Raw genomic sequence first — 12771 nt, forward strand, 5'->3', positions numbered from 1 at the left:
GATAGATAGATAGATAGATAGATAGATAGATAGATAGATAGATAGATAGATAGATAGATAGATAGATAGATAGATAGATAGATAGATAGATAGATAGATAGATAGATAGATAGATAGATAGATAGATAGATAGATAGATAGATAGATAGATAGATAGATAGATAGATAGATAGATAGATAGATAGATAGATAGATAGATAGATAGATAGATAGATAGATAGATAGATAGATAGATAGATAGATAGATAGATAGATAGATAGATAGATAGATAGATAGATAGATAGATAGATAGATAGATAGATAGATAGATAGATAGATAGATAGATAGATAGATAGATAGGCTCAGTGTCGCAGAAGTTCGCTAAGAAATGCTTCGCATTTAAAAACGAAATAAGGAGGGAAAGGTTTTATGATAATTCAACGGGAAGCGCTTTACTGTTTGAAGCAAGGTCGGGCTGCCTCAGAACGCGTAGTTATAACGCGAGATTCAGTAACGAAGAAGAACAATGTACATGCTGCGCGGGAACTAAGGAAACGATGGAACATGTACTGACTGAATGTGGCGATATTCACCCAGGTATACGTGTGGGCACGAGTCTACAGGAAGCCTTGAGTTTTAGGGACAACAATGGAAAGCTGAACACGCCCGCGATAGAAATAAGTAAGAGAAGGTTAGAGTATTGGTGGCAGAAAAGTAGAGATAAAGTACAAAAATAAATAATGGGGGAAAAATAAGGTCATTCTGCCTTAAGAGGCAGAGAGATGGACCGTGCATTTATATTTTTTTGGTATAAGACCATAGATTTAATGAATGTAGATAAGGTATTAGGCCAACATGAAACAAAGAAGTTTTTTCTTTTTTTTTTCTTCGAGCCTGTTGGCAGACATGTCACCGCCCCGTTGTAAAGGGGACGCTCATAGCATCCATCCATCCAGCCAGGCGGTATGTCCATCGTCCATGAATATCCGCGCAGCACGGCCGTATTTTCGTTTTGCGTGCGCCGGCGCAAACGCGATGATAAAGCTATCTAATAGCGAGTTTAAATATTAGAGAGATTTAGGTGAGTGCACGCGAGAAGCTATTGCACCCTGCTTGTGTACTCCAGCTGCTTGGGACCGATCGAAATCCCAGCACACGTCGGGCCCTTGGATACGCAAGCCGCTTGCATACCCTACTCTACATAAAAAAGGGACATCTGCGTATATCCAAGCTCCCACAACCTACTTGAATTATCTTGTAAAGCTGTCCGGGTTCGTAATTCATTGGCGTAGCCAGGGAAAGGTGGCTTGGGGCGTCCAACCCTCCCACCCCTAATATCTTTTTTTTTTCAATTTTGCATGTGTTGCATACACGCACACATACAAACGCACGCACGAACATACATAAAGGGTGATAACCCCACCTCCTCCCTTTCCACCCGAAAAAAAAATTTCTGGCTACGTTCCCGGTTCTTTCGTAAGTTGGGCGGTTTGCGTATTACGCAAGCATTGGAGAAGCAACATCCAAAACTCTTGCATATTTCTACCTTCGGACGACGGGCTTTGAGCGGTAAATATATATTTCAGCGAACGGTGGTTGTGGCAATGTGGTTGTTGTTCGCTTGGCTACTTGATAAATACGTCATGTGTATCAGAGCAGATGTTTAATTTCCTGTGCCAGTTGGTTGAAGGGGGCAGACCGGAGCAGATTCGTTTTGGTCTCGTATGACACAGGTGTAGCGTTCTAGAAAGGCAGGGTAGATGCGGCCTCTCTCTCGCTCTCTCTCTCTGTGTGTGTGTGTGTGTGTGTGTGTGTGTGTGTGTGTGTGTGTGTGTGTGTGTGTGTGTGTGTGTGTGTGTGTGTGTGTGTCAGAGGGTAAATTACAGGCGGGCTAAGGTTATTGTATTACGCCTGATAAGGGTTCTCAACCAATCGACGAGTGAAAAAGGCGACCCCGCGAGCAATTATTCGACCGGGAACACGAAAGTGAATCGCCTGCTTTACTAGATAATGCGTGTCACGATGTGTGTCCAAGCGTGCGCTTTAGACTACTAAGCCAGGAACGGCTTGAACGCGAGACAATTTGTACGTGAACAAACATTTTTCCTCTAGATTATGAATAATAATAATAATAATAATAATAATAATAATAATAATAATAATAATAATAATAATAATAATAATAATAATTGTTGGGGTTTAACGTGCCAAAACCACGGTATGATTATGAGAGACGCCGTAGTGGTGGGCTCCGAAAATTTAGGCCGGCTGGGGTTCTTTCACGTGCACCTAAATCTAAGTACACGGGCCTCAAGCATTTTCGCCTCCATCAAAAAAACTCGACAGTTCAATTAATAAACAGGGACGTTGACCAGCGGGAGAACGGGATAACGTATCGAGCAAGTACACTAACAGTCATTTTATGCTGTCACTCTTGAGGACAGTGTACTTAGGTTTAGGTGCACGTCAAAGAACCCCAGGTGGTCGAAATTTCCGGAGCCCTCCACTACGGCGTCTCTCATAATCATATCGTGGTGTTGGGACCTTAAACCCCAGATATTATTATTATATTTATGCTGTCACCCGCGCGGAGTTTTTGTTAACACTGTAGGGCTCATGCATACAAGCGGGCGGAACTTTTTACTACATCACCCGCCACGGTTGTGGTTATAGTGTTCGACTGATGACGCGAAGGTCGCGGGATCGAATCCCAGCCGCGGTGGCCGCATTTCGAAGGAGGCGAAATAGTAGAGGCCCGTGTACTTCGATTTAGGTGCATGTTAAAGAACACAGATGGTTCAAATTTCCGGAGCCCTCCACTACGGCGTCTCTCATAATCATATCGTGGTTTTAACACGTAAGACCCCAACAATTATTATTATTGCTTTTTACTACTCCTTGTCCAGCATAGTTAAAACAGCAAATTTACGCCGCAAACGTTACGTACTTTACGCTAAATACAACAACGTCTGAACAAGCTCATTACGTTGATTTCGTTTACGGTCACGATCCTTACCGGCGATGCGTACGTTGCGCACGTAGTCTTAACACGGCTTCAGATGAAGGTAAATATGTGTGACAGGCGATGCTGCCACTCGCCACCGTCGCTTCTTTATTTCCGTGTAAATAGCTCGGGCGCACTGCTAGTCACTCCGAGATAAAAGTAATATTTTGCCCTATCGTCAGTACATCACGCCCCACTGGCGGCACCAAGGCTCCTAGACATCTTTGAAGGCACTCGAAAGAGGGCCAAACCGCGAGGTTAGCTATATCGTCTGGCGAGCTTCCCGCAGACATAAACTCTTATTTCCCGATAGCACTTCAAGATTGCCCAGGAGATCGTGCTCAGATGTTCTTGGAGCTGTAGCGCACGCTTTAGGTACTGGTAAGCGGAAGCGTTGAAGACCGTGACACGCACTATATGGCTGTCATGAATGTTGGAATTGAGAAGTGTCCAATGTGGCACCGACAGTGTCGTCCATCGTGTCCCATTTCGTCAAGACCAAAGAAACTGCGCAGTAGCGTCACTATCGCTGCGTTCTTTCTTATCGGGGTAGCACCTGACAACTTCGTTCGCGATGTGTACCTCTATGGTACAGATACGAACTGGTATCCGTATCTATCGGTATCTACTGGTGATTCTCCAGCTGCCCCTTTGCCCGATCAGTCTGAACGATAAGGACCATACCATAAGGGTCGTGCAGTACAGAGGTGCGTGCGTGCGTGCGTTAAGATCTCGCAAATACATTAGACCCCCGTCAATTATAAGTTATTTTCGTGTTTTACAAACTATGGAGTCATATCTTACTACATTAGTCCGTTGCGGTTGATAAAGCCTGATAATACCAAATGGTATACCCCAACCGTTTGTTTTTACTAAGAGCCATATATCCTATCCTATATATGTGTGTCGTGTCACCGCGGTTCCACAGGCGAGAACATCAGATAAACCTGTGACGTGAGACACCTATAGTTTTAAACATTTTAAAGGCAAATTGGTGCCCAGGTTCGGTTCCTCTTTAGGAGGTCTAGACTCTATCTTTCCGATTACGTTTTGGACTAAATCCACATATAACCACAGTTTGTTCCTTGTCACGCATACGAAGCCGGACACTATATGCATATCAAATTGATGTTTAGCGTGATACACATAAAAAAATAAGTGCTCCATTGCACCCTTTCACGGTGCACGACTCTGGTGGGAGCAGGTTGTTACGGGAAACTCTGAACTAGTCGGTACAGGGTTGCCGTATTTCCCACCTTTGCGACGCGGCATCCTCATTTGGAGACGCGACTTACTTTTGATATTTCTCTGCACTCTTCGCAAGGAAGAGACCACAAACGCTGAGCTAATGGTAAATTAAGAATTCTTTTAGCCTAAAGTTCCTTTAATTACTCTGGTTGAAATTTTTTGCTACACACGATCACTTTGGTGAAGGCTGCACTGTGTTTAACGAGACGTTGGACGTGTGGCGTTTCGGCAGGAGCTTCAAAATATATTCTTTTTAACTTTTTTTTTAGAAATGCTCGCTGCCAGCAGATAATTATCGCATGTATTTTGAGTGGGTCGTTGAATTCGGTCTATTGAGAAGTGTAGCGTGACACACTGCACAATACTTAGATAATTATCGACGTTAATTACTATTCATTGCTGCAAAACATACTGAAATTTATCCTAACACTTCCACTTGCTTTGAATTTAATCTACAAAACCTTGACCCCAAATTGTGCAAATTTCACGCATTTACGGACAGTCGATCAGAATGCGTGTTGCAAAGGGACATACTCAATCGAAATTGCACATTCATCAACATTCGTTCGATTGCTATAATGTATAATCGTCGAACGCTAAATAGGACACCGTACTGCTGGCGCATTACAGTCGATCGGGTGTAGCGCGGAGACAAGCACTGTGTGTGTGTGTGTGTGTGTGTGTGTGTGTGTAGGAAAGCAGATGATTTTTCAAGGGCTCGTTTATCTTTGTTAGACACAATATTAATGAGAACTAACAGACAATAACGCCAAGGAAAGTACAGGGGGTGTTAACTGTAGTATTTAGAATATGAATGTGAAGAAAGTAAAGTGGACGAAAAGATGACCTGCCGCCGGCAGGGACCGAACCTGCGACCTTCGAATAACGCGTCCGATGCTCTACCACTGAGCTACGGCGGCGGTCATCCTCCCGTCCACTTTCTGGGGTATATATGTTGATTTAAACCTAGGAGTGTTAGTCAGCGCCAATCGCAGCCATTGCGGCGAGTGTGGAACACTCTTTTTTTGCCTGTTGGCGTCACGTAGCACGTGATCTTTTTACGAGCTGGCAGCCGACCAATAATCCCTCGCATACTACCTGAAGGCATTAAGTCTGCCAGGACGAGACCCTCGCTATGAATGAAGGAAAGCAGATGATTTTTCAAGGGCTCGTTTATCTTTGTTAGACACAATATTAATGAGAACTAACAGACAATAACGCCAAGGAAAGTACAGGGGGTGTTAACTGTAGTATTTAGAATATGAGTGTGAAGAAAGTAAAGTGGACGAAAAGATGACCTGCCGCCGGCAGGGACCGAACCTGCGACCTTCGAATAACGCGTCCGATGCTCTACCACTGAGCTACGGCGGCGGTCATCCTCCCGTCCACTTTCTGGGGTATATATGTTGATTTAAACCTAGGAGTGTTAGTCAGCGCCAATCGCAGCCATTGCGGCGAGTGTGGAACACTCTTTTTTTGCCTGTTGGCGTCAAATGTGTGTGTGTGTGTGTGTGTGTGTGTGTGTGTGTGTGTGTGTGTGTGTGTGTGTGTGTGTGTGTGTGTGTGTGTGTGTGTGTGTGTGTGTGTGTGTGTGTGTGTGTGTGTGTGTGTGTGTGTGTGTGTTGGTTTCGCACAATCTCTATTCATGCCCCAATGATCAAAGTCTGCAACTCTATCCCATGGATAGAGGAAATGCCTTGATAGTCGGTCGCGCCTTTTTGTGATATAGCAGGTGATAAGCGATCCCTATATCCAATAACACTTCCAGTTGCATAATCTGTGTTTTCCTACCCTTCTTATCATCGCAACCTAGCGGATTCCGCTGGAAAGATAACGGAAATGTTGCCGCTCCGGGCTCGACCGTCAAGAATGGCAGATAATGCGTGCGGAGGGAATACGCTGCGCGATGCACAAGGCGTTCAGCGCATAGAGTTTCCTAAAATGACCTAGAGGGAACTCTGGCGCTACGATCGTTCAGCCACCATGGGAATGATGGGTAGTACACGGCTTTGCCTAGTCTTCGTGCTTGTGGGCTTCGAACGCACTTGTGGCTTTGTTTATTGCTATGTTTTGGTTTTCTTTCGGATAAAAGAATGGATCGTTGTGAACTTCGTGACCAGATTTGAATCGGTAAGCCTAAAGCAGTTAAAGTGGTGAAGTGAAACTGCTGATTTTTGCTGAACTTTGTTTTGCGACAAAGCGGATGCAGGCGACGCGGAGCCAAACGGAGCCGAAAGAACGAAGTTTAGACAAATCCGTGTACTACTCATGATTCCCATGCTGGCTGAAGCGCGATGCATTGCAGCTCCCACAGACACTAGCGCCAGAGTTCCCTCTAGTAAGTATTGTAGGAAACTCTATGGTTCAGCGTGATTGTTCACGGCTGTCATCGCTTGCGCAAGTCTCCGCATTAGCTCCGATGTGCGACGCGGACGACTGCATCGAAGCTCCTATAAGCAGAAGGATGTGTCTATGTAACGCACCAATCATTGACGCCCGCAGAAGTGAAATCCACATATGCAGATGAATCCTCGCGACAGAAAAAAACTGTAATCCACCTATGCACAAATGAAAGTCGTGCGGATTTCTTTGAAAGCTTTCGCAGTTCGTCTCTCGTTCATAAATTGAACCCGCGACTATGAAGAGCTTTTCCCGTCCGTGCGTTTCCTATAGACCTTCCGAGATTATCAGAGGATGCCACAGCGGATTTTTTCCAGAGCGAGCCAAAACAGTATAGGTTGAGACCTCCGATAATCATGATACGAAGGCTCCGCAAGAGAATAACATCTTCCATCAGCTCGAAGCGCACTGCAAGTTCTGCATTCCTTGGGGCCAGTCCTTGAAAGACTTCATTCACGTCATGGATTCCAGTCCGCATTAAGACAGTTGCACTGGAACCCGACTGTATAAAACTGGACTATATATATATATATATATATATATATATATATATATATATATATATATATATATATATATATATATATATATATATATATATATATATATATATATATATTGAAAGACGCAGGACGACCGGACCAGAGAACGCCAGCAGAACCGTTTATTCCAGTGTCTGCCTCGGCACAGAACCACGAAGAAGAAGAAGAACAGGGATGATGATGGCTATGTACAAATGAGAACGATGAAGTGCATTAAATGCGCTTACACTACATATATATATATATATATATATATATATATATATATATATATATATATATATATATATATATATATATACTTTTCGGTTTGACTCTCTGGGCATGCGTTGCCCCTTCCCCCTCCCCCGTATAGGGTAGCAAATCGCGCCAAACCTGGTTATCTCCCTGCCTTTCCTTTCTCTCTCTCTACACAGTTATCCATACATTGGAAGCGATCATGCAATTGAAACAATGTAAATTCACGTTTGCCGAGGGTGTCCCGGAAACTTTTGTCGCCGTGTGCACATTAGTCGAAAACCAAGAAAACGTGCTCTGGTATATGTGCAGGCGGATTAATTCCCAGATTGAGTTTCGCGAAGTTTCTCTGAAAAAAAGAAAAGAAAAATTCGTGGTGATATATAAATATATAGTTATCCACGCACGTATGCATTACGCATATTCATCCCGCAGACATGCGCATTGTTGTTGAAGTGAAAAAAAAAAAAAAAGAAGCTAATGAACACTTGCACAGGTAACCTAATGGAGCAGAAGAAGAGTCCATGTGCGGCCCTCTGCGGTCAGCTATTGTTTTTTTAAGCCCGCATACGCAATCTCATACGTTTAAATGCCAGCTGTGCCATTCGTATAGGCTTCGGAGTTCTCGTCTTGCGCAACTTTCAGGCGGCTATAATACAACGGCGTCACATGTATACAGCGTACTCGCAGTACTCTATTGTCTGAAAAAGAATACAAAAGAACAAAAAAAAGTGTTCAGCAAGCGCGCTTTTTATTTTGTGTGTGCTGCCACTTATAACAGAAACAATGAAGTGCATCCGCCATCGAGCGGTCATAAGCGAGTGGATGGATATACGAGACCGTCCGTGTAACGTTGAGCAGTCGCACTGCGCGTGGTGCTATCCGATTCGAAGCATTTTTTTCTATCCTTCTTTTTGTTTTTACTTTTGGAAACGAGTCCCCCTGCGGTCGCGATACTAAATGAAATGCTGGATGCGCGACGCTTGTTGGCCTCTCTCCAATTGAGGCGGCGAGCCAACGCGAAGCGCTTGGTAACAGTTGTTCACAATGTCAAAGTCAGAAGGGGAAAAAAAAATAATTGCATTAAGACCTGGAAGCCAACGTATAGCAGTTTTCTTTTTTCAAGTTGCAAAAATATGGTATGTTCCTTATTACGAACTACCCGGCACGGTGGTCTCGCGGTTACGGTGCTCGACACGCCCCTGCATCCACATATAGCTCATTGTTAGGTCGAGGGATAGAATCCCGACCGCGGCGACCGTATTTCGATGGAGGCGAAATGCTAGAGGCCCATGTACTTAGATTTAGGCGCGCGTTAGAGAACACCAGATGGTCAAGATTCCGAGGCCCTCCACAATAATTGTCGGGGTTCCAACTTGAACCCCGACAATTATTATCCGCATAACAAACTATGCTTGTTTTTACGTATCGGAGTAAGTCACCGCGATTATTCCACTATGCATTTAATTCGCAACTCGACGACGACCTTTGTTGAAGGCTGACGCGGATTACGTTGCCTGTCCGGCGTTACATCCTTGACGGATAATGCCGGCTTTCATGGGGAGATCACGTGACTGACTTGCTGTCAGCTAAGAGCACGTACAAATCCGGAATGACATCTCGAATTGCATACAATTGTCATAATTATGTAGTACGTAGCGGTACTACATCGCGTCATAACAATGAGCGACATGTGGATCAGTTTTGCTGACCCCTCAGGGGCGACATGACCCAACCGTATAAACGTAGAGGTTTGCGGAAATCTATATCAAAATAGGAAACGAAAAGTGCTCGAGCTCTGTGAGAAACTGCAACACGTGCGATTGTTGTCGTGGGAAGGCCCGTTCGTGTGTTGCGATGCTCGGTGATGCAACGCCGACTCTTTCTCTTTTCAGAATCGGCTTCCCCGTCATGCTGCTGACAACGGCGATCGCCTCCCTGTGGTTGCTCTTCTGTCACGTCTGGTTGCAGTGGAACACCTAGGCGTAATATTAAGGAGTTTTAGGAATAATAAATGAAATAAACGGGTCGGAACACCTTGGTATATGACAAAAATAAGAAACCATTTTCTTTTATATCAACAAAACTGCGTCCTGTGTGTCTCTGTGGGTCCCAACAATAACGTGGTGACTGTACATGGATCAAACGACGACGGTCACAGCTCATAGAGCAGGTACCGCCGCAGCACGCTGGGCAGCACGTCGAGCGACAGCACCTTCTTGATGAGTTCGGGTCCCACCACACCGAGCATCCTACGCACACAAAGTCTGGCCTGGTGCTTGAGCGGCTGGGGCCTTGCGGCGAGAGCCACCAGCCCGTCCTTGGCTTCGGGTCCTAGCAACAGCAGCGAGCGTTCGACGGCGGCGCGCGGGCAAGCCTCTGCAGCTTCGAGCACGGCGTCCAGTGCATCGCCGCGTAGCCCGCGCACGGCGCGCAGAATGCCCAGCGGGTCCTTGGTCTGTGGGCGTAGCACCACGCGCGCGCCGTAGCGCAGCAGTAGCCGGATGAGCTCACCCCGAGGTTCTTCCTCCTGACCGCACAGGTACTCGCCCAGCGGTGGCTGCACAAGGGGCGCGCCCCTTTCGCCGGACTCGGAGGCGTACGTCAGTCCGTTGGGGTCGGCGCCTCGCTCCAGCAGTAGTCGTACCAGGGCCTCCCGGTCCCGACAACGCTCGGACAGAGCCAGGTGCAACGGAGAACCGACGATTGGCGAGCCTGCGTTCACGTCCGCACCGGCGTCCAGGAGCAACTTGACGGCAGACAGGTCACCGCGCAAGATCGCGAAGTCCAGCGGGCTCGGATGCCTGTAGCCGGTCTCCATGCGCGCCTTGGCACCGTTGTCGAGCAGCAACCGCACGATGGACAGGTTGCCGGAGAGCACAGCGTAATGCAGGACAGTGCGGCGATCGTGGCGTTCGGGCGCCATGGCGTTCGCGTTAGCGCCGTACTTGAGTAGCAGCTGCACGGCTTCGAGTCCATGGGGGTGCCGGGCGGCCTTCATGAGAGGCGTGAGGCCGCCGCGGTCTCGGGCGTCCGGCTCGGCGCCGTAGCGCAACAGTAGCTCCAGGAATGATACGTTCAGGGGACCCACCAGGTTTATCTCGGCGCCCAGGAAGTAACGGGCGTTCGGATTGGCTCCGTGACGTAGCAACATGTCGGCACACTCGTAGTGTCCGTTCTTGACGGCCAGCCGCAACGGCTCGTCGGCCAGCGTAGCCCTCGGGGGATTGCCCAGCATCGGTTTGGTAGTGTTGGTGAAGCAGACGCGTGCTCCGCCCTGACGCACCAGCGTCTCAGCCGTGTGCAAGAAGCCCCGTTCGGCGCACAGGTGTAACGCGGTGTAGCCGACGTCGTCCATCGCATCCACGTCGCATCCGCGCACCAACAGCAGCTGCACGGCCTCGTCGTATTGCTGGTAAGCCGCATAGTGCAACGGTCGCAGTCCCTGCGTGACCGGCTCGTTGACGCGGGCACCGCAGGCAAGCAAAATTCGCAGCTCGTCGAGTGGTGCTAGCCGAATGATGGAATCGGCCAGCTCCCGCTGAAGCGTCTGGAGACAGGGTGCCGTCGGCATGGCACGGCGGATCTGCGAGAAGGTCTGTTCCTAAGCCAAGTCTCGGACGAAGTGCCTCTGCGCAAAGCCGGTCTACCGTCTTATTTCGGGCGGCACTTTTTTAAGAGCGTCGCTCACGTGGCCGCGGGTGTCCGAGTTGCTTCCGGTGTGCCAATCGCTCTTGACCGCGGTTTGCGGCAACCATGCAGCGAGCGGCAACCTTGGAGTCTCCTGCAAATAGCCCCTGGCGGGGGGCCACAGCCCGTTCCTGTTTACGGCGCACCAGCACGTGAGCGACGCCGGGTCCACGTGATTTCTTCACGGAAGACGCCATGCCGAGGGTCAACGTCTGTTGCCAAGCGCGCCGCACGACTTTGGTTATTCCGAGCGCGGCCTCGAAATTTGGGATACGGCCCTCGCAAGCTGACGACACCAGACAGCGCAGGTGGATGCCCGTCCCTAAGCGCACCCCATGCGCACGGCAGCAAGTCGCATCCGAAGTTCGTTGCTGACTGAGTACACTCGACAGGAGAGTAATGAAATAAAAAGGAAAAGCGATGTTATTTGTGCTTGACCGCTCAGAAAATAGAGCAACTAACGCGCTCGCAAATACGCTATGCGCATACCAATTAAAAAGCAGCTGCCGCATCGCGTCGGCGGAGCCATAGAGTCTCCTACAGCTGCCCAGCTCGGCCCAGCTAGCCCAGCTGCGCGCGGTAAATACCTGTTTATGAAAAGGGCACGGAGAAGTCCGGACGACCAAGAAGCTGACGATGCTCTGAAAGAGGAGCGACACAACTCTGCGCGCGACGCCCAGCGGCAGCGCGGCGAACTCGCTTTCCACAGGTGCAACCAGATGGCAGCGCGTCCGCTGCAGCGTCCACTTGGCTAACTTGGCTTGTGCACGTCGGCGGTCAGCTACCACCGCAGGCTCACGTCAGTATCTGCTTTTATGACGTGTGTTGTATTCATTCCGAGACCCGTTGGTCTTCGCAGTGAACTTCGGAAGATCAGCAGCAATGAACCACGCATCATATAGGATACATATCGTCTGAAAATAGGTGAGTACGCGTAGCCTCGGCGTAGGCTTTCCGTGCGCACGGAGTCTCCTTGCCGCGCTCGGCTCGATAGGAAAGAAGGGTGCTCCCCTGGCCGACTCTTGCCGGCGCATCGAAGGTCGCCACACCTCCCTAAGTAAGAAGCAGCAGAGTCGACTTTCGACCCCGCGTTGGGGCACGCGGAACTCGAACCGTGGTGCGGGACCGCCCGCTGTTTCGAGCCGCATGTGCGGACCTTGAGTTTCCTGCTGCGGCGGCGGCACTCCGGCGGTGGCCAAACTGAGCACCTCGGCGCTACGCTTAGCAGCGCCAGCGAGACAGGAAAAACATGGCGTTTTCCCAAGTGCGCCGTGGCTCCATGCTTGTCTTCCCCTCACCTGCGCTTCTCGGCGGCAACCTGTTTGTTTGTTTGCGTCGGTTCTTCCGTCGAGAGTCGTGCTATAGCCGTGCGCCATCGTTCCCTACTTCAGATGAGCGTTGCCCACTGGACAGCCATCGGTGCAACGTAGCCAGTCGTTTGCCCAATCGCGGTGAGCCACTCGGTGTATTCGCAACGCGGATTGAATGCACTTTTATTTCGTTTTCTTTTGCCTTTAATATGAGGGTGATGCGCCGTTGTTTGGTGTTTTGTCATGGTGGCTGCGTTATTTACACGTAGCAATCAATCCGAGCACCCTAACCTTGACCCCGCAGTGTCCCTCAGTTGGCTGATCGAGCGACGTTGAGACACGGCATTTCTTGCTCCACG

General features: G+C 48.6%; 3 protein-coding genes across 6 annotated transcripts in view; 2 read left to right on the top strand and 1 right to left on the bottom strand.

Annotated features, from left to right (window-relative positions):
• Positions 1–9433, top strand: part of LOC119382821 (P protein) — a 332942-nt gene extending 323509 nt beyond the window's left edge. For both annotated transcript variants that reach the window (XM_049412327.1, XM_049412328.1), the window contains one exon: positions 9308–9433. In XM_049412327.1, the coding sequence (XP_049268284.1) occupies positions 9308–9395 (88 nt within the window). In that variant the 3' untranslated portion in view covers positions 9396–9433. The remainder of the gene's footprint in view (positions 1–9307) is intronic.
• A 23-nt stretch (positions 9434–9456) lies between these two features.
• Positions 9457–11563, bottom strand: LOC119382823 (ankyrin repeat, PH and SEC7 domain containing protein secG). The gene has a single exon (XM_037650689.2). It carries the CDS (start codon positions 10984–10986, stop codon positions 9568–9570), a length of 1419 nt encoding a protein of 472 aa, XP_037506617.1. The 5' UTR covers positions 10987–11563; the 3' UTR covers positions 9457–9567.
• Positions 11564–11799: 236 nt separating this feature from the next.
• LOC119382822 (protein cycle) overlaps positions 11800–12771 on the top strand; it is a 50598-nt gene continuing 49626 nt past the window's right edge. The window contains exon 1 of one of the 3 annotated variants that reach the window (XM_037650685.2): positions 11800–12026. The gene's annotated coding sequence lies outside the window, so the exon portion shown is untranslated. Of the gene's footprint in view, positions 12027–12534; positions 12554–12771 lie in introns of those variants that run through there. The other 2 variants (XM_049412329.1, XM_037650686.2) reach the window with 2 other exon arrangements.

Source organism: Rhipicephalus sanguineus, chromosome 2 (assembly GCF_013339695.2).
Source record: "Rhipicephalus sanguineus isolate Rsan-2018 chromosome 2, BIME_Rsan_1.4, whole genome shotgun sequence".
Classification (NCBI taxonomy): Eukaryota; Metazoa; Arthropoda; class Arachnida; order Ixodida; family Ixodidae; genus Rhipicephalus; species Rhipicephalus sanguineus.

Excerpts from the sequence above, each read along its gene's own strand:
- LOC119382823 (XM_037650689.2), bottom strand. The coding sequence starts at position 10,986 with ATGCCGACGGCACCCTGTCTCCAGACGCTTCAGCGGGAGCTGGCCGAT.